The sequence below is a fragment of the Setaria viridis genome, chromosome 2 (genome assembly GCF_005286985.2).
Source record: "Setaria viridis chromosome 2, Setaria_viridis_v4.0, whole genome shotgun sequence".
Lineage (NCBI taxonomy): Eukaryota > Viridiplantae > Streptophyta > Magnoliopsida > Poales > Poaceae > Setaria > Setaria viridis.
Window position 1 is genome coordinate 31,686,954 of NC_048264.2, and position 24,394 is coordinate 31,711,347.

Genomic DNA, 24,394 nt, shown 5'->3' on the forward strand with positions numbered 1-24,394 from the left:
AAAAAATGGACGGGCTTGAGCTCGGTCCGAATAATAAAATGAATTACATTTCAATAAAAAAGGATGGGCACCGGGCCCGAATTGGGCCCGATTTTGTTGGTCCGATTGAGTTAATGGGCATGCTTGGGTGGAGACTTTGGGTCCGAAAGAAATCGGGCTTTTTCTAGCTCGGTCTGGCTCGAGTTTTGCTCAGGTCTAGTCCCAAACATGCCCTTAGCTAGGGGTATTTGGATCCACCAGCTAAATTTGTTGAGGAGATGTCAAGAAAAAAACGCAGGTTGGAGATTGTATGGTAAGGAGAGAATGAAGAGAAGGAAAGGGAGAGGTTGGAAATCCCATTTATAAAGGGGAGAGGGAGGGGAAAAATAGGATTAAGAAAAATAAAAAGGAAAGGGGATCTATTGGAGATGCTCACGCCGTGTCTGTGTCATGCGCAACCCTCAGTCTGATGTTGCCCATGGTTGCGGATGCATAATTGCTTGTGATTCTGATGACCACTGTGATCTGTGCACGTACAATCATGTAAGCTGGTTTCGATTTGTGTTTGTTTGGTTCGGAACTGTGCAGTTTTTTTAGGAATACAGTCATAGATGCTGTACATACTGTTATCTCTGAAACGCTGAAAGTTCAGTAAGTCTTGAAAAGAGACTACTGTTTGCAGATATTTCTCTGCCTACCTGATCAAAGGTATACTCCAAACATATATATATCTGTTGCCACAAGGGTAGAACACGCTGAGACAAAGTAGTCATTCTCAAACGAGACAAATGAACTAATCGAATGCAATCGTGTTTCTGCACTGACTGAAAAACATGTATACGCACATCAGTACATGAGCCCTGTGTAGCTGCAACACCTATTTCTCAACCAAAAAAAGAAAAAAAAACTCATGTATCCCTGTAGTTTTTTCCTTTATCAGACATATGCATATGCTTCTCTTCTCTTAATTTCCTTTGTGTTCTCATACAAAGGAGTCTTCCAGGGAACATGAGGGAGCTACAGCCTGTGTTCCAGTGTTTGTATATACCTGAATCAATGGAGCCTCGTGATCATACCCTCTTCAGCCTGCGAACCTTATCAGCAGTTCAGCACCCGGTCAGAATGAGGTGCTCCAAATGGCGTCCTCACCTTCACTGCATCTCGAGTGTACGTATTTTAGCCTCTCGACCGGATTGCAGACCCCACTGCATTTCCAATCGAATGATGCGACACAAACGCTTCCTGCTTGCGCCTTCCACTCGCAATCTGAGAGGCAGTTTCAGAGAGCAAAGATTAGTAAGTGCCATAGTGACTTCCAGTTTCAGGGACTGTGCATGTTATAATAAAACAGCTGTAGAAACTGACCTGGTGGTGTGCCACAACACATGTCCCTGTCATCGATGTGCTCCACATCTAGCCCGATAAACCATGCACCGAGTGATACATCTTCATTTGCATATTTGTGCAATATAGGCCTGGTTGAAATGATGAACGTCAGTAGCTACTCAAGAAATGGAAACTTTATCTGAATCAGCACGGAAGTTCTATGGTCTCACTGGTTGATTGAGATGTATGTGGCAAGATCCTTGGAGATGGCATATATCTGTCCGGTGGCATGGCGGAAGTACTTGTTCCCGTCTTCCCCAAACTTCCAGAATTCAGGTTCGTGGTATTTTGCATTTCTGATGAAATGGAATGTTACTACCTATAGAATTTGATGGATTGGAACTTCAAGTAGAGATGCTGTTTTCAGAAGAATTACTTGTCGGAAAGGACTGGTCCTGACTTCATACAGCCAATGTAGACCCGTGGTTTTAGTTTATGTCGACCAAGGGTTGCGACGAGCATTCCTGCATATTTTATGACAGTTAATAAATAATTGACAAATTTCTTCACTCTTGGTTGGTGATTTTAGAGGTACATATTGAAGAGTACCTATGTTTAGGTGAACATCATCATCCACCTTGACATAGAAGTCTGCATCCCATAATGCCACAGCAGTGGAGAAGAATATCTTGGTCTTTGCAGACAGCTTGTGGTACCCTTCAACATGGTCCTATGTGTTATGCATGTACAGTTTCATCAGAACAAAGTTTCGCACAGATGACAGTTCCCAAACCAGGGCCAAAAACACAGGTTTCGATGATTGCTATTCAACAGAAAGGAGGAAAAAAATGGTGTGGTTCAATAGCTGGGGAAAATAATCATACCAGCCGAAGAAAATCGTGATGGATTTCATCCTCCGCGTCTATAGCCTTATCAAGGACATTGTTTGATGTAGCACTGCAGCACATAAAAGCCAGTTATTACTTCAGTAATGCGTATTTTAATTTATGACAGACAAAATACTTGAGTGGTAAGAAAATCAGGAAATATATATGCACCAGCTGCCAGAATGCTTGAAAACTGAAGAGGAACTACTGCCAACTACTGTACACATGCTTTTGTATGCCTTTTCTAATTTCAATACAGTAGTTAGCGTGCTGCTTCTTATCAAAATTAAACAGTTTGAAACAACAGCAGTAGTCATTGGTTGAAAAATTGCTGTCAAGTTTTTTTTGGAGTTTGAGCCAAATGAATTACCATTTCACTAAATATACACAGGCCCTCCACAGAGGTGTTCAGAAAAAAATAGTTGCACAAATTTAAAATGGAAAGATAATGCAATCTACCCTACCTATGTCCTATTGTAAATCGGATGATGATTCCCTTTTCCTCTTCCAGTTTCTTGAGTTTCTCACCTAATAAATAGCAGAGTTAGTTTGCTACAGACAGTAAGCACAGTAAAATAGAAGAACAGTCAGCCCTAATGGAGATCTCCTGCAGCATTGGATCTTTCAACAAAAAGAAAAAGATTCTTGCAGCATTTCTTCTAGCTAGGAGCCTAGGAATAAGGAGCACAATAAACAACCGCTAACCAGCATCAGGGGAAAAATATCAAGCTGCAGTGGCCGGCGGGGAGTGCGAACCTTGAGGCATCCAAGTCTCCCTCACAGAATCCCGACGCTTCCTGCTACTGAAGGCGGTATTGATCCCAATCACAACAAATGCTCTTTTCCTCTGCTTACTTATGCCACCTGTACTTTCCCCATGTAGCTCATTGCTACTGCGCTTAGCTGCCAGCTCCATCTGCAGTGTGTCGATTGATTTCTCCAGATATCTGAATCCAATAAGGTATCCAAATTAGTGCCAAATTGACAGTTTAGAGAGCCACTGGTAGATAAAAAACAGTTTTCAGGATTCAAGCCGACATACTGTATGGCCTCATGAGTCTTCGACACCTCCCCCATAATGTCCCTATCGTCAGCTGGTTTCTGAAATCAAGAAAGGGAGCTATGCATTCCGTTAAGAGAACTATCACATCTCAGGAAGGAAGACTGAAGAATTTGAGGGCACAAGAATTTAGAAGTCCATGTAAAAGTAAAACAACCTATTGTACCTTAGCTTTCATGGAAAAGCTTGATTTAAGTTTTCACGGTATCTATGTACTATATTGAAAAATGTAGTCAAATGCAGGAGTTTCCAAAAACAGGTGGTATCAACCATCAAGACTACAAGAGGTACTTCATTAATGCTTCAATTGTTCCTAAACCGCCATGTTTTCCAATCTACGTTTTCCAGCCTAACAAATACTGCCATGGCTCATAAGCGAAAAGTAGGAAATATGAATCTGCAGTCGTGAAGACGATGCATATAACAATGTCTGAAGTAGCAAGGCGTGCATAAATCCGAATAAATAAGATAAACAGAAATTTTGAAGGGGAAAAAAACTAATTTCAGGGGGTTAAGCAGCCCTACCGGCCTGGCAACAAACTCCTGGGATACTCTCGGCAGCTCCGTGCCGTACCGCCGTTGCGGCACCACCACATGGCTCGGCACCGATCCAAACCTGCAATGAAAACCATCGCCGGCCCAGCACCCGTAAGCACGGCATCCATCGCACGCACCGCACACACACAGGAGACATAACCATGGCTCGAAGAAAGCAGCAAGAACCGAAACCAATCTATTGACTCACCGGTCGGTGACGAGCATGCCGAGGAAGAAGCTGGCGAAGCAGAGGAGCAGTATCCGCCGCGACAGCAGCCTCCTCTCCGAGGCGGCGGCGCCGTTCTTGGGCTTCATCTATGCGCCCCTTGGATCGCTCTGCCTCTCTCTCTCCTCGGCTCCGTCGCCGTGGCTATCTTGGGCCTGCGGGGCGCTCGTCCTATGCGTTTCGTGGACGATCACAGCGCAGAGGCGGGCGAGGGGAGGGAGGCTTTATGAAGGTTCGACGTAACCGAAGCAGAGGAGGGAAACAACAATAGGGAGACGACTACTAGTTTAATGGTGGACTCGGAGCAAATGCTACGTTCACGGCGCAAAGATGTGAAAGCTGTTTTTCTAGAGGGAGAGAGAGAACAGGGGATGGTTAGAGAGCGACGATTTTAAGGGAAACTGTTTTTTAGCTAACTCTCCCTCTCTCTCTTCCTCTCCTCTAAAGGTTCATGATTGTTAGAGTAAGTTTCTCTCTCTCTAAGTTTTGTTATTGTTAGAGATTGTAAGGTTTATTTTTCAAATCTTTTTTACTAAATGGGCACGAGACAATACCTCTTTCATTTAATTATGCAAGAGAAGATAGCCATAGGGGCTATTTTCAGTTTCTTTAGACATTATTTTTAAAAACTTCTTTCAACACTAGAAAAGTGATTCTTTTGTTCTAACTCATCGAATTCACTTGCTCTAACTCATCGATAGGTTTTATGCATGTAAAAGAATTTTAAATGCACCGGACACGTGAGACCGCGGAGACCCACGCGCGTCGCCCATCTGGCGAGCGCCCGTGGCGTCGCCGCACCCCCCGCCTGTCTCTCTCAGACGGACGCGCCCTCGAGGGCGCCGCGCCAGCAGCCGCCGGCGACGGCAAGGCGCGCGGCGTCTTCGTGAATGGGGGCGCAAAGCAGGGGCGTTCCCATAGACAATAGATTCGCACGCTGCCACCGGCCACGGGGGCAGGTCCAGCAACGCAGTTTCACCGGAGAATCCACGTACGGTGACTAGCCGTGGCGGCGCGCCAGCCTATTTCTGTACATTAGGCCATGATTGGAACTGGCCAGGAATTTCTAAGGAACTTGGTACGGTATGGTAGTTTAATTTTCGCTGGGACAAATCTTTCCTACGACTTAAAAAGCCATGTTTGGATAGCAGGATTCGTCTTGGTTTTCCAACCTGTCTGAAATCCCAATGTTGCAAATTGACAGATTGTGACATAAGCCTTTTGAATCAACCTATGGCTAGCCTCAGAACAACCATGCGTGGTCTTTCGACGTCTCCTTCGCCCTCAGTACAAGTGTACAGCCACGAAGTTTCTGCAATTCTAGTACAAGTTCTGTACCGATACCCCGAAAGCCTTGCCCAAGTCGTTGGATTACAAACACGCGATCGGTAATTCCAAGGCATATCTTGCCTGGTCGAAACCCACAGTGTACGCTTCAGGAAAAGCGACGAAGCTGCGAACGACGCGCCAGGCGCCAACGGAATGTTGTTGCTTTCAACGGAACGGCATCGGCTGCTGTAGAAATTGTTATACTACTCCCAACATTGCTATCGAGCTGAACGCAATGGATTCAGTTCAGATGCTCTCGGTCGAGGTGACACAGGGCCATGGCAGGTGGTCCCTACGCCGTCTTCGAGAAAACGTAAAAAGAAAGCTGGGTACCGGCAGTTCAGAAACGGCGTCCTCTAGCTTAAAAGAAATAGAAGGGAAATGACGTTTTCAGTAAGCCCTACGGTATAACAACAGACTGTGAAAGCTGGACGTTAGCTTCGATGCAACCAAGGCAGTATACCGATCAGCAGCAGTAACGATGACACGGCATCTGGATTAAATGAAGTCAACCGGAACTGACTAGGAGGCGTCAGGCAGTAACTTAGTGCAGCCTGCAGGAGACTGTCAGTTGCGACACTGGGACCAATTCACTGTCAGTTTCAGTTTTACCCTCAGGATAATTAATATGCATGATCTTGACGCATCACAGGTTGGAAGAAAAAAACGTGAAGTGGTGTTAAGCATCGTTTCCGAAAAACAGTCAGATATGCACAAATGAAACATATAGCCGTTCCACTATACAGTAGGCACGTTTTCCCATCACACACGACCATAAGTTGCCAGAAATAATTTTCTTCAAGCGATTGCCAACCTTGCAAACCATTCGCTCAGAACATTACACGCTTAATCTTCAGAGTGGCATGTCCAATATGTCAACCCACTGCAAGGATGACCAGAAGTCAGAACGCACACTGGACAATTGAACATGTGAAAGATGAAGAAGCTGTTCATTTGTGCCGGCTGCACAAGCAGCTGCAGCTGCACAAGGCAACATGCCCACAACCCAGCCTCAGGTTGCTCACTTGGCTGCTGCAGCTACAAGAGCAATCTCAACCGAACAGACCGGAAGTAGATGAGAAATACAGATATACCTTATCAACACGAGAACGCATTGCAGAACACCAGCAACACCAGTCCAGACAGATGGGCCCTTGTCTGTCAGCGCATCTTGCACCAATAAACCAACAGATCCAGCTAGGCAGACAAAAGAAACGACGTATGCAACAAAAAGCCAGAGCTTCACTCTGCAAATTAAGAAACCAATGTTAGAATACTTCAGTGCAGCATCAGAAGAAAATCATTCACCCCAACACAGGTCTATTAAGCTCATGCGATAGAACCAATGAGGAAGACTAACAAGGACTGTGTGGTGACTTACTGAACCTGACCAAAAGTGATGCAACCATACAACACAATGCTACAAACTTGAGGCTCTTTTCGTATAAAGTACAAAATTTAGTTTAGATATCTACTGCACAGCATAAATCATTAAAAAAAACCCTGAAATCCTTATGTGCCCTCATGAACTTGGACAGAAGAAACTTCAGCTAAGTGGTTCACGTCCTTGTCACTGGATTACTGGATGACAAGTTTAGGCTACTCAAGTTGAAGATTCAATTTTGAAGCTATCACACGCATTCTTTCAAGTTCCATTGAACTGGTTTAGCAAATTTTGGCATTGGTCTTCAGAGGAATCATCGCATGGGACTTACAATTATGGCTCATCGTGCAAGACATGTTTTAAGTTATGACATTTTGTTTTCTAGATCATCGCATGGAACATGCATCTTTGAACTCTACAAGTGCTTCCGTGGAGTCCTAGTTGTACCAAAAACAGGTTGTAGTTGACAGAGAGAGATGTTACACATCATTGTTCATGGGTCGCCCATAGACACAGACACACAGCGACCTACAGACAGGGATCAGTTAACACTGGATATGCTAGCCTCCAAATATATAAACTGGTCTAGTTGAAAACAACCAAAAGAGAAGTCAAGTAGTTGACTTAGTTGTCTAAGTCGTAAGTACCATAGTAACATCGAAAACATTTTTTAGGACTTCTCTGACCCACTTAACTTCAAATCAGATTAGTGGACCTCTCAAAATAAGATGAACTTTAAGGATGATTTAAGAATCAGACTAGATTCAACATAAGACTATTCTTTCTTCACCTCTTCTCAATAAATAACAGAGTTACATATATGTGAAGGTAGTTATTAAGGACATGTTATTGGAATTAGAATGTAACTGGCTGACAAGAAGTAGGAAAAATCCCAACAACATTACAAACTATTTTCAAATTATAGACACATTAGTGTCCTAATTCACACAACTAACTCCCTCTAGCACCAAATCAGGTTGTCGAAAACTTATCCAACGAAATTCACTAATTTTAAAAATCAGAAGCCATGATCTCTTCCTTGATGATATTTAAAAGCAATCAACAAGTCGAATGTCATTGTTACATCACAGGAAAACACAGTGAAGAAAAATTCAGGATACCCAAGAAAAGAGGAAGGGTAGACATGACTACATGAGAATAACTAGTTGCACATTTCTGTTTAGCAGAGTTAAGCAGGAAGCCAGTGTCTGTTGTTGTGGACTGAACTATTTTTGTACACATTCTACACAATTTAAGAACTTCTTAATCATGTGCAACTAATTAATTATAAATTCTTTCGTTAATATTTTTAGTTTTAGTTTCCTTGAAAAATGCATCATAAAATCAGGGTTCACTTTAACCTGGTTCAATTACTTAATAAAGCACTAAATTTTTTTCAGCAATTCGATCAATCCATATCAAATCGACCAATAACCTCACCTCCACTCTGAATCGTCCCCATATGGCGAGTAATAATCGTATCCGATCTCATCCTTGTTCACGCAGTTGAACATGAGCGCCGCCAGCGACGCGAAGATCCCTGCAAAACGCCGGCGCCCAAAGAATCACACCCATCAACTACAATCCCAAAGGTAGCGCTGAAAAAGGGGCATCACAAGACCGAATCTTAGGGCTCCCGCTCTCACCTGGGAGGTAGTGGAGGAAGGAGACCGAGACGGCGCTGCAGACGACGGCGTCCACCCAGAACCACCATCCAGCCCCGAAGACGGCCCCGGCCACGCCTGGCCCGATGATCCCCCACAGCAGCGCAAGGTTCTCCATGGCCGCGACCTCTCCTCACCAACTCCTCCCACCAAGCAATCTTCCTTGCTTGCTCTCTCCTCCGTTTTTCTGCCGAATTATTTTTCCAAGTGGAGCCTGGACCCTGCCTGGAGTTGGGTGGAGGCTTCCTGATTTGGGCCGAACTGAGACTGAGAACAAAATTTGTAACCCAAATAGAGCCCAACTCGGGATTTTATTGGGCCCGTTTTGCCTCGCATGTTTATGGGCCTAACGAATCGCGCGTCGAGTGAGATGGACCGGGGGTGTGTGCTTGTTCGGCGGTTGGTCGTTTGCGCGGCCGGAAGAGAGTCGACGACGATGGCGCGAGGTGGCGCGTGGGCCGCGGCGGCGGCGGCGGCGGTGTGGTGGATGGCGGCGGGGGCGGATGCAGTGTGGCTGGAGATTGCGCCGTCCGGGTCCAAGTGCGTGTCGGAGGAGATCCAATCCAACGTCGTCGTCATCGGCGACTACTCCGTCCTCTACGAGCACCACCACGCCCACCCCACCGTCTCCGTCAAGGTAACCAATCGTTTCGGTCGGATCAGGATTGATCGGGGCAACGGGAAAATCAGTGTCCCACACGGGGTAAATTGTGAGGATTGGTTGGAAAATATATTTTTGAAGCAAAATTGGTTGGAAATTATGACTCCCTGCGTTTTCTGTGCTTGTGTCTGTACATTGGAAATGAAGAGGAAATTAATTGCATATAGGTCTTGCTCTTGCGGTTACAAGTTACACCTGATTGATATGTGAATTCTTTGATGTTATGGAATGCATTAGTTGCGAAACAGCAGTTGCAAAGTAACAATTCCCGGAAAAAAAACAGCAATAACACTTGATGGCAACCTCTGCACATTGTACATATGACTAGGCATTGGCATTTGGGGAGGGTATACTGTATACATCCATCCATTGGTGTTGAGCGCAGTATGTGGGCGTGCATAGGAAATACTTCGAAAACCATTTTGGTAGCTGAAATGCATGAACAGATTCATTAACAATCGTTGTGATGAAGAACTGATAGTAAGAAGTGTGATTTGCTTTGAGGCTCTCAGTATCCTTGCCACTGATTCAGTCAACATAATCCTGAGCAGGACAAGTTGTTCGTTCCTGTTGTCCTTGGTCTGCATTTTTTTCCTTTAGCATTTCCTAGAGTATTTACATATTACAGTATTTCCTTTTGTCAAACAGTTTTTCTATCACTTAGAGGGAATCCTTCGTTGAATAAGTAGAGTTACTCTAAAAACCGGCAACATTTTGTTGGATTGAGCTGTGATTATGAATCAGGAGTTGTGGAATCCACCATTATTTGCAGATTGGTTTGCCAATTGCATTCATGATTATGTTCTGTAACTTGTTTGTCAACCTGTAAACGGGGAGTGGTTCCCAGTCTATCTGCACATGCTTCCAACTTAATTTGCACATGTTTCCATCTTAATTTGCACATGGTACTATGGTAGTAGTAGCGAGTAAATATTTTGTCCTTTTTACTTTATTGACGACAAAGTAATGTTAGCATTACTGTGAAGGGATCTGGAGATTGACTGGGAGTTGTCTAATTGCATATCATTTCTTTTGGATCTTTTCTGTTCTACTAACGTGTTTACATTTCTGATGGAAATTATTATTTCAGGTTACATCCCCTTTTGGAGACATTGTGCATAAGAAAGAAAAGGTTTCAATGGACCGGTTTTCATTCACCACAGCGGAAGCTGGAAACTACCTGGCTTGCTTTTGGATTGATGGAGAGGACAGGGGGTTAATGGTGAAACTAAACCTTGATTGGAAAATTGGGATTGCTGCTAAAGACTGGGATTCTGTTGCTAAAAAGGAAAAGATCGAGGTGAATTACATGCAAATGTTGTGTTATACCGTTATTTTATTTATTTATACCATTATTTATTGTTTTTCTTTATTTACTTCCATATACACATGGGGTTTCATAACCAGGGAGTTCAGCTAGAGATGCTCAAGCTTGAAACAGCTGTTCAATCAATCCATGAAAACCTGCTTCTGCTCAAATCCAAGTTTGTGCACCCACTTGTTTTTCTAGCTTCATTTTGGTCTGTTCCCAGGGCACAGCACTCTATTTAACAAAATTGTTCTCGGTGCAGAGAAGCTAACTTGAGAGATGTCAGTGAGAAGACGAATGCTAGGATCACGTGGTTGAGCTTGCTGTCTCTAAGCGTTTGCATTGCGGTCTCTGTTTTGCAGTTGTGGCATCTACAACAGTACTTCTGCAAAAAGAAGCTCATCTAAGTGACGTTCGTAATATAGTCCTCTGCAATAAGCGTACTGTTGTGTTTTACTTTGTGCATGAGATGTGATGGTTTCTCCGTCACAAGCCAAGCAAATTTGTAAATAAACTGGTAACATTTCATAACCTGAAATCCAAGTTCAGATGGCACGAGACTGCTGTTTTTTATGTTCTACTTACTCCTGCATCATGAAAAGCAGTATTTGCTTCGCTGGACAAGTCAAGGTTTCCTCTATGCCAACTTCATGAGGCGGCTGACCCTCTTGCCACAGCCACAAGAAAATCTCTGTAATCACTCTGAGGCAAGCTTTCATGGATGAAGTCTGCAAGGTTCCTCCCATAACAACTCTTGAACGCTGATCTGATCTCATCTATACCGACATCGTCGCTGCCCAATATCGCCCTTGTTAACAACCTTTTGTCAGTTCCTGCGCATAGCATACTTCTCTGCAGCAACTGGAAAGACCAAGAACAGAAAAGAATGGATCAGATGAGACATGTGTAAGGTACGATAAGCTGTTTGTTTCTGATACTGAATCAACTGTTTGGTTCTTCAAAGAAAAAAGATACTGAATCAACTGTTTGTATCACCTTGGAGTAATACTTGGAAGGACTGTAGATGCACTTGACAACAGCTCTCAGAGCTTCTTCAAACTCACCAGAGCCATTCTTCTTCAGTGCCTGCATCCGTACACATTGTTTCAGGATAGCCTCAGAACAGAGTCATTGAGGAGGGGGGTGTATGAAGTGGATGCTATGAGCTACTGTAGTTGATGGGTTCGCTTGCCTTGGTGTAGTCATGCCCATATATGTGCTTGTAGCTGCAGAAGGCCAGCCTGAGCTGCGGGATGCTCCTCTTGCTGAACATCTCGAGGATGACAGCCTCGTCGACGACCGATCCCGCGCCGCCGTTCTTGGCGTCGTGCAGCCTCCTCGCGTCGCATTTGGCGATGTGCTGGCTGGGCTCGTCGTGGTGCGACTTGCGTGAGGCCGCAAGAGCAACCAGCAGCTGCTCAGCTCGGATCATCAGGAAACATCAATGTCAGAAGCTGAGTTGAGTTTCACTTGGCTAACACGCCATGACAGCAAAAACGATTAACTGAAGAAGAGTTTTAGAAAAAAGCTATGTACCCTCTGGTACGAATGCGATGGCTCGGTGACCATGTCCTGGTCCAGATTCCTCCTGAACCTTGTCAGGTACGCCTGCTTGGTGAAGAAGAGCTGGTCCTGCTTCCGGCGCGTGAAGACCTCGACGAGGGCGCGGTAGCCGGCGACGGTGACGCCGCCCTCCACCGCCTCCCGCGCCACCACCGCGTCCCGCTCCGCCGGGTCCAGCGCCCACAGGTAGAGCAGCTTGCGGAGCTGTTGGAATGGAAGAAAGAAAGAAAGAAGTGAGGGAATCTAATCGCCTCGACGGCGCCGAGACGCTCTGCTCCTTCGCTTTTTACCTCGTCCTCCTGGCCGCCGGCGCCAGCGACGAGGATCCCCTGCAGCGCCGCGACGAGGTCCTCGCCGAAGGACGCGCGGTAGGCCGCCCTGATCTGCTGCCTCTCGGCGGGGCTCCGCGTAGCCAGGAGCTGGCCCAGGCGCCGCGGGTGGCCGCGCGCGCCGCGGATCTCCCTGCACGCCTCCTCGAACCCCGCAGAGGCCATGGCCGCCGACTCGCCGCCCGGACAAATGAAGTGTTCGATGTAGAGAACTCGGTTAGCCTTCGCCTAGGCCGGCCGGACGCACGCACGGCCCGGCCGTTTAAATACCGGGCATTGCTCGCGGTTTCCTTTCTCTTAAAGCAGGGAGAAAGGAAAGGTAATCGAATGGCGAGAGAGGAAGGAAATGGAAACGTGACTACGTGAGGGAGCGAATTCCGGGTCAGGATTTCAGAGATGCTGATGATCTCGGGATCAGCCTTTTCAGCTTCTCGTAATCCTCTCTGAATTCAAATGAATCGCATAGCATAGCATAAATACGCCAACTTTATCGTACCATCCGGGATTCCGGATAAACGTCGCGTGCGCGATTCTTTTCTGTCCAATGAACACAAGAGGAGCATTTTCGTTTTTCATTGCAGGTGTGTTCTGTCTTCTGTGGGGGCGTTCACAGGTGAGGATGTGGTTGCCAGGCGGAAAAGATCCTGCTCGTCTGCTCTCCTAGGCGCCAGATACTAGCCGACGACGAGGTGCGCTGCAAAGGCAGCTGCCCACTGAACTGTGAAAAAGGGGATCCATAAAGCTGGCCCTTTCCGTGGAGAACTCACACTACACTACATTCATTCACCAACTTTTGCGGCTGGGTGGTGCCCCCGTTCGTGGTCGTGGAGTCCCAGTAGACGCCGAGTCAAGGCCGCGCCTCTGGACGGTGGCTTTGCCTTTTTGTTGCCGGTTCCGTTCCCCGCTTTTACCCAGCCGAGAGATGAATCGTCCGGAACTCGGCGAGCTTTCTTGGCCGAGCCTTTATTTTCTCGGTCTCGGCTGCGGTGTCCGTGCGCGTCGCGTTGGTGTTTGTTCTTTTCCTCGGCAAAAAGCACCGGTCAGCTCAGCTGGGAATGTGCGGGTGGCACGGATGCTCATGGTTTGCCAAAGCCAAACCTACTATGCGAAGACTGCGAATCTGCGATGCGCATGTTGGTGATCTGAGACGTGAGTGGGTGATACGTTTGGCTTTGTTCGGAGCCAGAGTGCCGCCTCGCTCCTCGGCATCGTTTTGGCTTTGGGTTGGGTCAGGGTGCTGCTGGGCGCGACGTCAAGCAGCTGTGGCGTGCCTTCCTGGTTCCTGCTCAGCTCCGTTGGGCTCACGCGAGCGAGGTGTTTCGGTTCGGTTTGCACCTGAGTGACAGCGTGCGTGTTCGAATCACTTGGGCCGTTCAGCGTAGTGGACTACTGGACTGGCCCGATTCCGTGCTTCACGTGGTTACGTCCGATGAGCGCGCACGGGCGGGGACGTTAGCAGACGAGGCTCGCGCGTGCTGATGATGATTCTGGCTGCTGCGGCGACTCTGCGGTTGGTGGCTGGTGCGCCGTGCGCGGCGCGAACCAAGTGTGAGCAGGCCGGGGCCCCAAGCAAAAGGTGCCGTGCACGAACGCCGCGGCGGCGGGGGGGGGGGGGGGGGGGGGGGGGGGGGGGGGGGGGGGGGGGGGGGCCGCCGAGAGAGAATCACAGGGACGCAGGCCGCGTGCCGCGCCCCTGCGCCAGGGTGTATGTATGTGGTGCAGGGCCGAGGCCGCGAGCTAGTTTCCTCTCTCGCTCTCTCAGCCCCTCACGCACGGGTTCTAGTAGAGATCGGGCCCAACAAAGGCAACTCAAATATTATTAGCAGAGCAGCAACTAAACGGATGCCACCGTGAACAACAAACACCATACCGCACTCTGCATAGGCCGATACGGAAAGACACGGGGCAGTGCAGGGCTGCAGGCAGACCCACTTCTTCTTCTTCTTTTTTTAAAGATGGCAGACCGACTTCTGCTGATGAATTTTGAGCTTCCCGAGTCGCAACTTAGCGCTGCGCTTATGATCGTTCCAGGAAGACACAAGGCTTGCCGTAAGAACAGTGAAAAGAATTACTTCTGTAATCAGCTTCTCCCGGCTCTTGGTGTTTTTTGTTTCCCTGACCTCATCTATTTTTTCACTTCGCCTCCTGTCCTGGCTCCTCCAGCCAGGGAACGCATGCAAATAAACTTCACTTCTTTCCTAATGATGAAACGGCAGAACGCCTGCCTTAGCTTACTAAAAAGAACGTGAAAATGTTTTTTCCACATAATTTTTGTTTATCTTCAACATTGCATTACATGTACACGGAATCTCCTGCAGCTCAAGAAAGCTCGCGAGGTTTTCAGATCCGCAAGAGCAGTAATGCAGAACTCGAATGCTCCTTCAGCAATTGCTCTATATACATATAGGAGGTACTGATCATCATAGCTTGCGAATTGCAAGGCGTTACACTTTTGGGGAAGTGCTCTAAACAAGCACTTGCTAATGGGAAAACTAATCGGTCAGCCAAAGGGAATTTACAGACAACACTCAAGGAAACAAATATTCTGAGAGAGACAACAAAAAAACTGGGAGCTCCGCTCATCAATGGAGCTCCATGAAATGTTATTGTAAACATCAGCTATCCAGCATCGCTGGAGCAAACTGCGTATCAGGACGGCACCATGTGGCGCGCTGCATCAGGCTCGTAGTCGTGGATCGTATCGGTTATCTTCGATGGAGGCCAGTACCGGAGCAAAGATCTCCCGACAATGTTCCTTGCCGGAAGCGGACCCCTGAAACGTCAAGACGTTCGAAACGAATCAGGCATACGTTCTACCAAAGTACCAAGTGAACTCGTGTATAAAACAGATTGAATTGGGTTGCAACATACCAGATATGGGAATCGAAGCTGTTGTTGCGGTTGTCTCCCAGCACGAACACATAACCTTCCGGTACAAGCTGCAACAATGATCAGCAGAAATGAGAAGAGTTAGAACCCTTGAACAACATGATGAACCACCATGCTAAAAGAAATGTAAAATGCTAACAAGTATGCCTAAGGGAACACAACTTCATGAGATATTCTATGTGTCTAGTTTGAGCGTTCGATAGTTCAACTGATTATCAGTCAGGCACTGGAAATGCAGCCAATCGATACTTCTGTATCACGCACAATCCAAATTTCGAACTTTGCATTTTGATGGCTTTAAGTAGCAAAACCAAGCACGCGGATCATAATAATATGCCTAAGCCTAACCTAACCAAAAGTTCAAAACATGAAGGCAGAAATCCAACAGATGCAGTATATAATGGAGGAAAGAACGTATGACATACCAATGGTCCCAATTCGTAGTTGTGTGGCTCGAGCACAAATTCCTCATCCTGAACTACTCCATTGACCAACAGCTTGCCATCACGCACCTATTAAAGAGCCAAGATTATCAGCAACTCAAGCAGAAAGAATCAAACTGTTTGCAGCATAATAACACCAGAAACAAACAGAAGGCTGCACTACCATTGGGATAAAAGCTTACTTCGACATAGTCTCCTCCCTTGGCCACAACTCTCTTGATGAACACATCCCCTGAGCTGTAGCCGTAAGCCTGAAGAGCTGGAGGAGCCCGGAAGATTACAATGTCCAAAATTTCCGGTTCCCGGAATATGTACGAGACCTGCAGATCACAATAACACCAATCATCAGCAAACATAACAATGATCCAGTACAGCTCTAATAAGTACTAAAATGCTCATCAAACGAAGCTCTACCTTCTCGGCAAGAATCCGATCGCCGATGTCGAAAGTCGGGTACATGGACTTGGACGGGATGGACCTTGGCTCGGCCAGGGACGAGCCGTAGAGGAGTGGCACGGTCACAGCTGCAAACGCCGTCTTGGCCTCATCGGAGCAGGAGTTCATCCACCTCGACAACCAGTTACTCCTGCTCATCGCTGCACTAGCACCACTGCTCGTCGCAATTCCCGCAGGACCAGACGCACCAGCACCAGAGCTAGCACCACCAATCAACGCCTTCTTGGAGGAGGGCGAAGGCGCCAGCGAACGGGGAGGGGAAGAGGGCGCCGAAGACGACGAGGTGGCAAGGTCGCTGCAGGGGAGCCACTTCGCCGTCTGCAGGAACGGGAGGAAGGACGTGGGGTTGAAGCCGAGGGAAATCGACGACGAACCTGACAGGGGCGCCGCCGACCCGGTGATCCCAGCCGTCGGCCCTGTTGCTTGCGTGAGCACCGACAGCAGTCCCACGGCGAGAGACGGCGGCGGCGACTTGGACGACAGGCACGCCCGCGTGAGCAGCAGCGAGTGAGCTCCGGCGGCGATCGCCTGGGGCTTGGGGTGGTTGTGGTCGCCGCCGTCATGGCGGTCGTTGCCGCCGCCGCCACTGCGGTGCTGCTCTGGTTGGCGGGTGGAGGTGAAGATGCAGAAGGGGCGCCAGGCGCCGTCGTGGAGGAGGCGGCCGCCGGTGGCGGAGGCCGAGGCCGAGCAGAAGCGGTGTCCGAGAGAGGCGGCGAGGTTCTGCACCACGTAGCCGGAGTAGGACACGGTGATGCGGATCGCCATGGCGACCAGGCAGAGGAGCCGTAGCGAGAGCGAGAGGAGGCGGATTGGGCTGTCGAGGAAGCAAGCGGAGACCGGGGCGCGGGAGAGTTAGAAGCCGGCGGACATTCCGGAGGGTTACAGGGTGGGAGGTTGCGTCGGGGAGGTCGAGGTGGGGGGTCTTCCGGCGAGCTGCCTCGCCGGAAGACGGGGTCAAGGGTGGCGGTCAAGGGGGGAGGCGGCGAGGTGAGGGCGAATTGGAGAGAGAAAGCGGGAGGGCGACGAGAGAGGTGTGTTTTATAGACGCGTGGACGTTTACTTTTCTGAGAACGTGGAGGAATGGAGCCCCCTGGATTTTGGAGATTTTTTTATGTTTCCTCTTTTCCCTGCAAAATTAAATTAATTCTACACGCGATTTTTTTTGGGGGGGGGGATATTTCCCAATTCAAACGAAATTTATACGAAATCCGCCCAAGTTCAGCATATTTTTACTATGATTTAAGTAACAATTTCCACACAAAATTAGTACCATATAAACATTCCATGTTTCAAAACATATCCATCACCAAAGTTTCATAGTTTCATCATGCGTTTGTAAAAGATCATGCCATTTGTGTTTGGGTTCTCAAGAAAAAGAAGGATGGGATGAGTAATATCTTAAGAATTACACAATGGAGAATCTTATCACAATTTTTCATGAATACTTTGTACTTCCTCCATTCGTTTATTTTTTAAATTAATATTTATAAATTTAGAAAAATCAAAACGATTGACAATCGAGTGACTGACAAACGGCTACCGAAGACCCCTGCTTCTCGTTAGGTAAACAGCACCGTCGCTGCCAGGAAAAAGCGGGAGAAGACTTCGAAAAACGAGACTAATAATCCACAACCATCCCAACTGAAAAAGCAAGCACAGCCAAAACAGGCGTCCATACGAGCGTGCAGCACCGAGCCACGAAAGCGACTCGGTTCACGCTCATCCCAGCACTGGAAGCTCAAACGCTGCCGGGTTGCTTCGCTGAAGCTTCCACTGCCCCAACTGTACCAGGCACGTCACACTACCCAGAAACGAATCACAGGCCCACAGCAGTTACTCAATTCCTCAAAAGGGAGAGAATTTCAGAAGAATCGGTGCCTCGGAGAGGGATTTCAAGACGAACGGACGAGGAAACAGAGATCTGGATGAGGAAACAGAGATCCCCGCATTCACATGTCCAGAATCATCTTGGACCGCTGGGAACCTAGTCCATGCTCGTTCCAGATAAACAACTTGTTTCAAAGATTCAGAACAGGAAATGGTACAGGATAACTCAATCAGAAAAGTAATGTCCCCTGGAAGTCAGAGACTGAAACAGCGTAATGCACACAGCAGAAAAAAACCGACAGGAAGAAATGTTCAGCGCAGTAAAATAACATCGGTCAAATCCTCATGCCAGCGCTAGAAAAAGGGAAACACTCAACAAGCTGCGCTCGGCCACTTAAAATTTCGTGTACACTGACAGCCCATTGACGCTAGGGGTCGTAAAGAGCTCTCTAATTTAGCTTGGATCGGGCTCAATAAGAACTGAACCATAATATTATATGACTTTCAAATAGATAAAGCTGAGTTGGATTGTGCAGGAGACATGAGGGTCATTATCCATTACCACCCCCTATCCACACTAGACTTCCATGATCCCCTAACAACCGCCAGTAACGATTGCTTTAGCAAAATGTCAAAGGCTAAGCAATTGACTCTTTATAAAAACCCAATGGACTCGATATTTTTTGGGATATGATGTCTCCGCAGTCGTAAGCACTTACGTTTCAGAGCCCAAGGATACCACCAATCATACCAATGAGGCAGGGAAAAGAATAGCATCACGGACCTATTGATATAAGCACAAAGAAACTAGGAAGAAACCAGGAAGCATCGCAATCTGATGACGGACAGAAAAAAAAAAGATGGACAGAAGCGTGCTATAATCGATGAACTCCTGTCTAAGATATGGGTGACACTGACAGTATGAAGTAACTTAAACAAAAAGAATGATAAAAAAGAACTGGAAGAGAAAATTCTGAAACTGATGCGGTAAGCTGGGATGAAAAGGTTAAAGGTCTAGAACTTGGATGGAAGAAGGAACAGTAGTAACATTCCGACTGACAGGTTCAACTCTAAATGTGTTCATCACTATGTGACCACACTTTATTCAAAAAAAAAAAAGAAAATATGTGACTGCACCAAGATACAGACAGGTCCAAAACGCGCATCTGTGAGGTGATGCGCGGGGACACTAGCTGCAAGCAACCAAGTCAAAAAATGCTAGATGCATCTACGGATGATGTCGAAACTAGCTTTGTCATGTGCATACTACAAAATCATGTCATAGTCAAAGCAGCAAAAAGTCGTGCTATTTCTTGGACCAGGATGAACCTTCAACCCTACTGCAATGCAATGCATAGCATCGCAGCTTGGGACAGTGACACATAAGGGGTTCTGTATAACCACATAAAAGACTCCATCAGAACTTGCTAGTTATTGCATTGATGTTTTGCTACAAGTCTTGATCATAGTGTTCAAGTTCTACAAATTGGGGCCAGCTTAATTTCAGGTGAATACGGAAACAAAGAACAATAGACATCACTTGACGGCCCAATCCAAAAAAATATTACTTCTCAGGTTACCAAAAAAGTAGACATGCTTCAAAATCAAGGCTCGGGCAAAAACATATCATTAGTGGAAACCAATGGGATGCATATTAGTGGGTTACAGCCTTTACCACTTTATAGGAAATCTTGAGTAGCAGTTCAGCACGGAATATTCTGGCAAGACTAAGAACAGAGCAATAATGGACAAGTATTACAATAGTATCCAAACAGATCTAATAGTAAGCTAAGCATGCATCAAGATAAATCACTCCAAACTCCACTAGAATTGGAAGTTAATTACAAGTTTTGCATAAGACAGAGGAAAAGGGAATGGGGCCAAGAGGAGAAACAAGAGCACCCACGTTTCACATTGGTTCAGCGACGCCCCCGGGGCTTAGACCTCCCTTTCTGCACCATTAAAAAAAAGGGGTAAACATGGTAAGCTGAACAGGGAAGCTTGACAAAGTTATATTTCTTCCAAGCACAACCGACTGAAAAAAGTCATGTAAACTGATGTAAATTTTACTCACCGATGCACCACCGAAGCTGGAGCCTGAAGCTGTAGCTCCACCTGAAAAATACACCAGTGTGTCATGAAGTGCATTTCATCCTCATGTCGAGCAGTCTTTTACAATGAACATTGAACTAATTCCCATTAGGGGGGGTACAAGTGCAACGAGCAATATGATGGATGGCAAAAACATTGGTAATATGGTTAAGCCACATCAGTATGAAAGCATGTGCAACTCCAAGTTGCTCCAAGTAAAATAGCATGAAATTTTCCAACATATAGCTTCCAGCACATAATATTGGTTGAGAAAGTATGTTTACCTCCAAATGGTGTAGAAAATAATGATGTTCCACCCAAAGATGTGCTAGTCCCAAATCCAGGAGCTGGTGTTGATGCTAGTGTAGGAGTGGATGCTGTTCCAAATGGTGTGGTCAATTGAGCTGATCCAGATGCGCCAAAAAGGCCGCCTGATGGAGCTGGAGTTGTTGGAGTTGCAAAGAGACTAGATGAGGATGGAGCGGCAGCAGGAGTGCTAAAAGCTGAAAAACCACTTGACGAAGTTGCGCCAGATGGAAAAAAAGATTGCTGTGGTTGGCTTGCTGCTGGTGCAGCAATTTGTGTTGTGGGCTGTGCAGGAGCAGGCAAATGCAAAGTTGGATGGACCCTTTTGGCAGCTGCTTCTTGTTTAGCTGCTTCTCTTCTGTTTGCCTCCAGAAACGGATCATTCCCATTACCCATATGACGCTGTTCATTAAGATATTCAGTTTTCATTGACTCAACATACTGATGAAGATTTTCCACCTGAAAAATAGCAACATAAGAGAATGCCTTAGGCAATACTGAGCCTAGTAAATGATAACTAAATAAATGTTCTCATTTTGCTCACAGTATGTTGCTGTTGCTAAAAGTTTGATCAGTTTAGAGCTTTATATTTGACTCATCATACGTAGAGATATTGGCACATCATGGGAGTATCTTTCAAAACTAAAGAACCCGGTATTGTTTTGGTATAACTTCCTTTTGAGCAAAATATTACCTTAGAAGCAACATAAATGAAGTAGTCATGCACATTTGACATAACTTTTGGAAGAGACTCCAGAGAATCTGATGATCTTTTATTATTCTCCATCTGAACCAGCTGCTCTAGCTCACCGATCCACTTGCAACACTCAGCGAGATAACATTCAAATCTATTGACAGTATGCTGCATAAAAAGGGAAGGGCGCTTTGGGACTCCACTGTAGAAATCTACCACTGGCTGATTGGGTGGAGCACCTGCAGAAGGATTTGAAGAACCACCATTGGCAACACCAGCACCTGGACGGATGAATCTTGGCCTCAACATCAAGTATGACCTCATAGCAAATTCCGTGTTCCACATCATTTCGTTAACGACAGTCATCAATTCCTGGATGGAAGCCTTCTCTCTCTCCATCACAGTGGTGGTACCTCCGAGTTCCTGTTAGAACAGACAGCAAATATTTATTCATGATTCATGAATCCAGGATCCTGCTAGAGCAGACACTGATCAGGCTACCACAATGGCACTACAACAATATACGAAAGGAAATATTCAGCGTCCATATATCAATTTCCAGTTATGCAACATACATTATTTTTCCACGCAGCAAGTCATGTTTTGCCAAAGAAGCATATCAACATTCAAGCTGGATGTAAGCTCAAACTAAATAACCCTGCGATGATGATTAGATTTATTACTGCACCATCTCTCTATAATACCAAGATATGCAGCTCTCCTATGATGAATATTTACTACTGCACCAGCAGGAGAAAACTGCCCCTAATTATGAAGCTTCTCTTGTTACTAGCTTAAGTTCGGTTGCAACATACTATGCTAATTTGTTTTGTTCAGGACATGACTAAACCATGATAGCATTTAGACAACCTCTAACTGGGGACAAGCTCATATCTAATACATAAAAATGATAAAATATTAGTGGGTAGTGGAAAAAGGTTAATCTTATATAAATTTACCTAGCGAAGAAGAGCAAGGGGGTTTCAGAGTTCTGGGATTTATGACGGTGAGGGGGCACAGTACTTATTGTCCAACATACAGGTCTACCTCATGAAATTTCAAATGGTTAAAAGATCTACATGTGACTCTTATGTGGTGTTTGGTTCGACTGTTTTAGGGCGTGATCCGTTTACGCTGCAAACTGATTATGTTAGCTGGTGTTTGGTTTGTGTGCTCTGTAATCAGATAACGCGGGATCGATAACAGTGCTATACAAAGCCGATAACGCTCAAAATTCTCCGTGTTGCAGCACCATAATGATTGGATCGGACTTGCAGAGGAGACCTCGCACATTACACCCCAGCTCGATCTTCATGGCCAGGAGCAACTGCTGCGCTGCCTTGGGGCAGCCCCCGCACATCTGCGCCTCAGTGTGTTCGAGAGCCCATGCACCATCGCTGCTGAGGCCGAGAGCCTGAGACTGCAACTGGCAGCTTGTTGAGCACGAAGGAGAACCATAGCTCAAGCTCGAGCTATGGTGTGGCAGCTTGTTGAGCACGAAGGAGAATCGTAGCTCAATCCGGAATTAGGGATGGGACGATGGCAGCCGCACGAGATTAGCCTGGCACAGCATCATGCCCAAAGTGCAATGGAGTGCGGCGGAGATATGGAGCGGCATGGTATGGCAGTGTTGCTGGCGGCTCGCGTGATGACCTGTGCAAGCACCGCGGCAATCACCTCATGAGCATCAGCAATGGAATCGAGAGAGAGTGAGGAAGAAGGCGAGCAGGACACAGAGATCGGAGGTGACAACTCATGGGAGTTGGCGATCGCCCTCTATGCGCGATGATGAGCTTGCACAGCTTTGGTTATAGAGTACTCGAACCAAACAAAACGGGAGATCGCTTATTCTGTAAGCATTCACGCTGCAATCACATTCCTTTTACGTTTGTGTTACGTTTTCAGAACCAAACGGCACCTTAGCTGTTTGCAATGACATGACATTCTAGAAAACAGTTTCTACGGTTCTACACTTTCGGACAACCTACTAGCAACACCACGAGTCGGGCTATCAGCTAAAACTAAAATAATCTTCTGGTTGTGGAGCATGACAAAAACAATCAAACCTGCACTAAAGCTAAGAAAAAAATCCCAAGAAAGCAAAGATTGTGATGAAATTTCTAACCTGAGCAATGCGACTCGCATCAAGCTCAAAATTGACATTCGAGATTGAGGAGTCATAAAGACGACTGCACTGATCCAACCTCTCACTCTCATCTTTGTACTCACGTATCTTATCCCTGCAAAACCAGTGTTACACAACATTTTTTAGAAAACAACTTAAAGTGAACAATTCAAACATCAAATAGTCGTCCATAAACTGCAATAAACAACATCAAATAGATGAACATTAAAGCAGACAAAACTACTCTTAAGATCACCAGGTGAACATCAAATGTGACAGAGGCAAATCAGATGATAGACCACAAAAGATGTATCTTTTCGCCCAAAACAAAAAAGTTCAAAACAGTGGATGCTAATAACATTCAGAAATAGAAGGCCTCAGTCCCTCAATACAAGCAAAACAAAAAAAAATTACTGGGCTACTCCCCCAAAACATTTTATTCAAATAAAAAGGCTTTTTAAAAAAGTACTGCCTCCACTGGCAGAGAACAAACGCAATCACATTTTACCAGTTTGGCCAAGTACACCTGCACCGCGCAAGAAAAACAACGGAAAAGGGGTAATTTTTGCTAATCAGATGGAACAAATCTAGTTGAAGGCACAAATCGACACGAAAGCTCACATCTAAGCAAAGGTACGCCGTGCCCAAGTAACCGCACACCATTACCAGAAAACAGGACAGGAAAAAAAAGACACAGAGAAGAACCCTACTCGATCTGGAGCAGCGCCTTCTGCGACTCGGCGTGCAGCTCCTCCCACTTGGTGTTGTACCCCGCGGGCTTCATATCCGTCGTGTACAGCATCAGCTTCTGCTGCTGCTGCGGCTGCGGCTGCGGCTGCTGAGGCTGCGCCGCCGGAGCCACCTGCTGCTGTGGCTGCTGCTGCTGCGGCTGCTGGAAGCTGAACTGGAACGGCGAGGGCGAGGAGGACGGCGCCTGCGTTGTGGCCGGGGCCGGCGTCTGAAAGGGGTTCGGCGCCGCTGGCGTCTGGAGCGTCTGGAAGGGGTTCGACGCCGCCGGCGTCTGGAACGGGTTCGACGCCGCCGGCGAGGCGAAGGAGAACGCCATTGCGCACTCGGCGGCGGAGAGCTTGGCTCCGGCAACGGCGGCGCGAGGCGCCGGCAAGACGGGAGGGTGGGGCCGCGGGGGTGTTCCTGGGCTCTAGCTGGGCCGGGCGGGCTCGGCGAGCTCTTAAACCCTAGACTAGAAAAACGAAAGGAGTGGAGCGGGAAACTGACGCCTTTGCCCCCCTACTAGTAGTGGAGAAAGACGACTCGCAGAGAGTCGCAGGAGCAGGCGGAGGGCAAGGGC

At 46.8% G+C, this 24,394-nt stretch overlaps 6 protein-coding genes across 7 annotated transcripts; 1 reads left to right on the forward strand and 5 right to left on the reverse strand.

Moving 5' to 3' along the window:
• Nucleotides 1–768: 768 nt before the first annotated feature.
• Nucleotides 769–4,292, reverse strand: LOC117842752 (beta-1,3-galactosyltransferase 7). Its single transcript, XM_034723261.2, has 11 exons — nt 3,998–4,292; nt 3,778–3,868; nt 3,235–3,293; nt 2,949–3,139; nt 2,657–2,720; nt 2,190–2,262; nt 1,915–2,035; nt 1,742–1,829; nt 1,536–1,661; nt 1,345–1,454; nt 769–1,245 (listed from the first exon to the last, which is right to left on the reverse strand). Exons 1-11 carry the CDS (start codon nt 4,102–4,104, stop codon nt 1,097–1,099), a joined length of 1,179 nt encoding a protein of 392 aa, XP_034579152.1. The 5' UTR covers nt 4,105–4,292; the 3' UTR covers nt 769–1,096.
• Nucleotides 4,293–5,997: 1,705 nt separating this feature from the next.
• Nucleotides 5,998–8,592, reverse strand: LOC117846129 (uncharacterized). Its single transcript, XM_034727242.2, has 4 exons — nt 8,375–8,592; nt 8,169–8,268; nt 6,439–6,591; nt 5,998–6,227 (listed from the first exon to the last, which is right to left on the reverse strand). Exons 1-4 carry the CDS (start codon nt 8,508–8,510, stop codon nt 6,191–6,193), a joined length of 426 nt encoding a protein of 141 aa, XP_034583133.1. The 5' UTR covers nt 8,511–8,592; the 3' UTR covers nt 5,998–6,190.
• A 186-nt stretch (nt 8,593–8,778) lies between these two features.
• Nucleotides 8,779–10,917, forward strand: LOC117846128 (transmembrane emp24 domain-containing protein p24delta3). The gene is made up of 4 exons (XM_034727241.2): nt 8,779–9,029; nt 10,144–10,353; nt 10,461–10,537; nt 10,625–10,917. Exons 1-4 carry the CDS (start codon nt 8,829–8,831, stop codon nt 10,767–10,769), a joined length of 633 nt encoding a protein of 210 aa, XP_034583132.1. The 5' UTR covers nt 8,779–8,828; the 3' UTR covers nt 10,770–10,917.
• LOC117846127 (annexin Gh1) lies at nt 10,465–12,722 on the reverse strand. 2 transcript variants are annotated; one of them, XR_004638232.2, is made up of 6 exons: nt 12,216–12,722; nt 11,899–12,129; nt 11,555–11,776; nt 11,359–11,448; nt 10,948–11,223; nt 10,465–10,747 (listed from the first exon to the last, which is right to left on the reverse strand). XR_004638232.2 is itself a non-coding variant. In XM_034727239.2 (5 exons), the coding sequence occupies exons 1-5, from the start codon at nt 12,417–12,419 to the stop codon at nt 11,011–11,013; spliced, it is 960 nt and encodes a 319-aa protein (XP_034583130.1). In that variant the 5' UTR covers nt 12,420–12,717; the 3' UTR covers nt 10,865–11,010. The 2 variants fall into 2 exon arrangements, 1 of the variants encoding a protein (XP_034583130.1); XM_034727239.2 differs by lacking the exon at nt 10,465–10,747 and having other exon boundaries at nt 10,865–11,223; nt 12,216–12,717.
• Nucleotides 12,723–14,634: 1,912 nt separating this feature from the next.
• On the reverse strand, nt 14,635–17,055 carry LOC117843575 (probable thylakoidal processing peptidase 2, chloroplastic). Its single transcript, XM_034724220.2, has 5 exons — nt 16,001–17,055; nt 15,769–15,906; nt 15,569–15,655; nt 15,126–15,193; nt 14,635–15,027 (listed from the first exon to the last, which is right to left on the reverse strand). Exons 1-5 carry the CDS (start codon nt 16,805–16,807, stop codon nt 14,904–14,906), a joined length of 1,224 nt encoding a protein of 407 aa, XP_034580111.1. The 5' UTR covers nt 16,808–17,055; the 3' UTR covers nt 14,635–14,903.
• Nucleotides 17,056–19,498: 2,443 nt separating this feature from the next.
• On the reverse strand, nt 19,499–24,281 carry LOC117843574 (nuclear pore complex protein NUP58). Its single transcript, XM_034724219.2, has 6 exons — nt 23,796–24,281; nt 23,086–23,200; nt 20,961–21,383; nt 20,245–20,725; nt 19,944–19,984; nt 19,499–19,821 (listed from the first exon to the last, which is right to left on the reverse strand). Exons 1-6 carry the CDS (start codon nt 24,149–24,151, stop codon nt 19,789–19,791), a joined length of 1,449 nt encoding a protein of 482 aa, XP_034580110.1. The 5' UTR covers nt 24,152–24,281; the 3' UTR covers nt 19,499–19,788.
• Nucleotides 24,282–24,394: the final 113 nt, after the last annotated feature.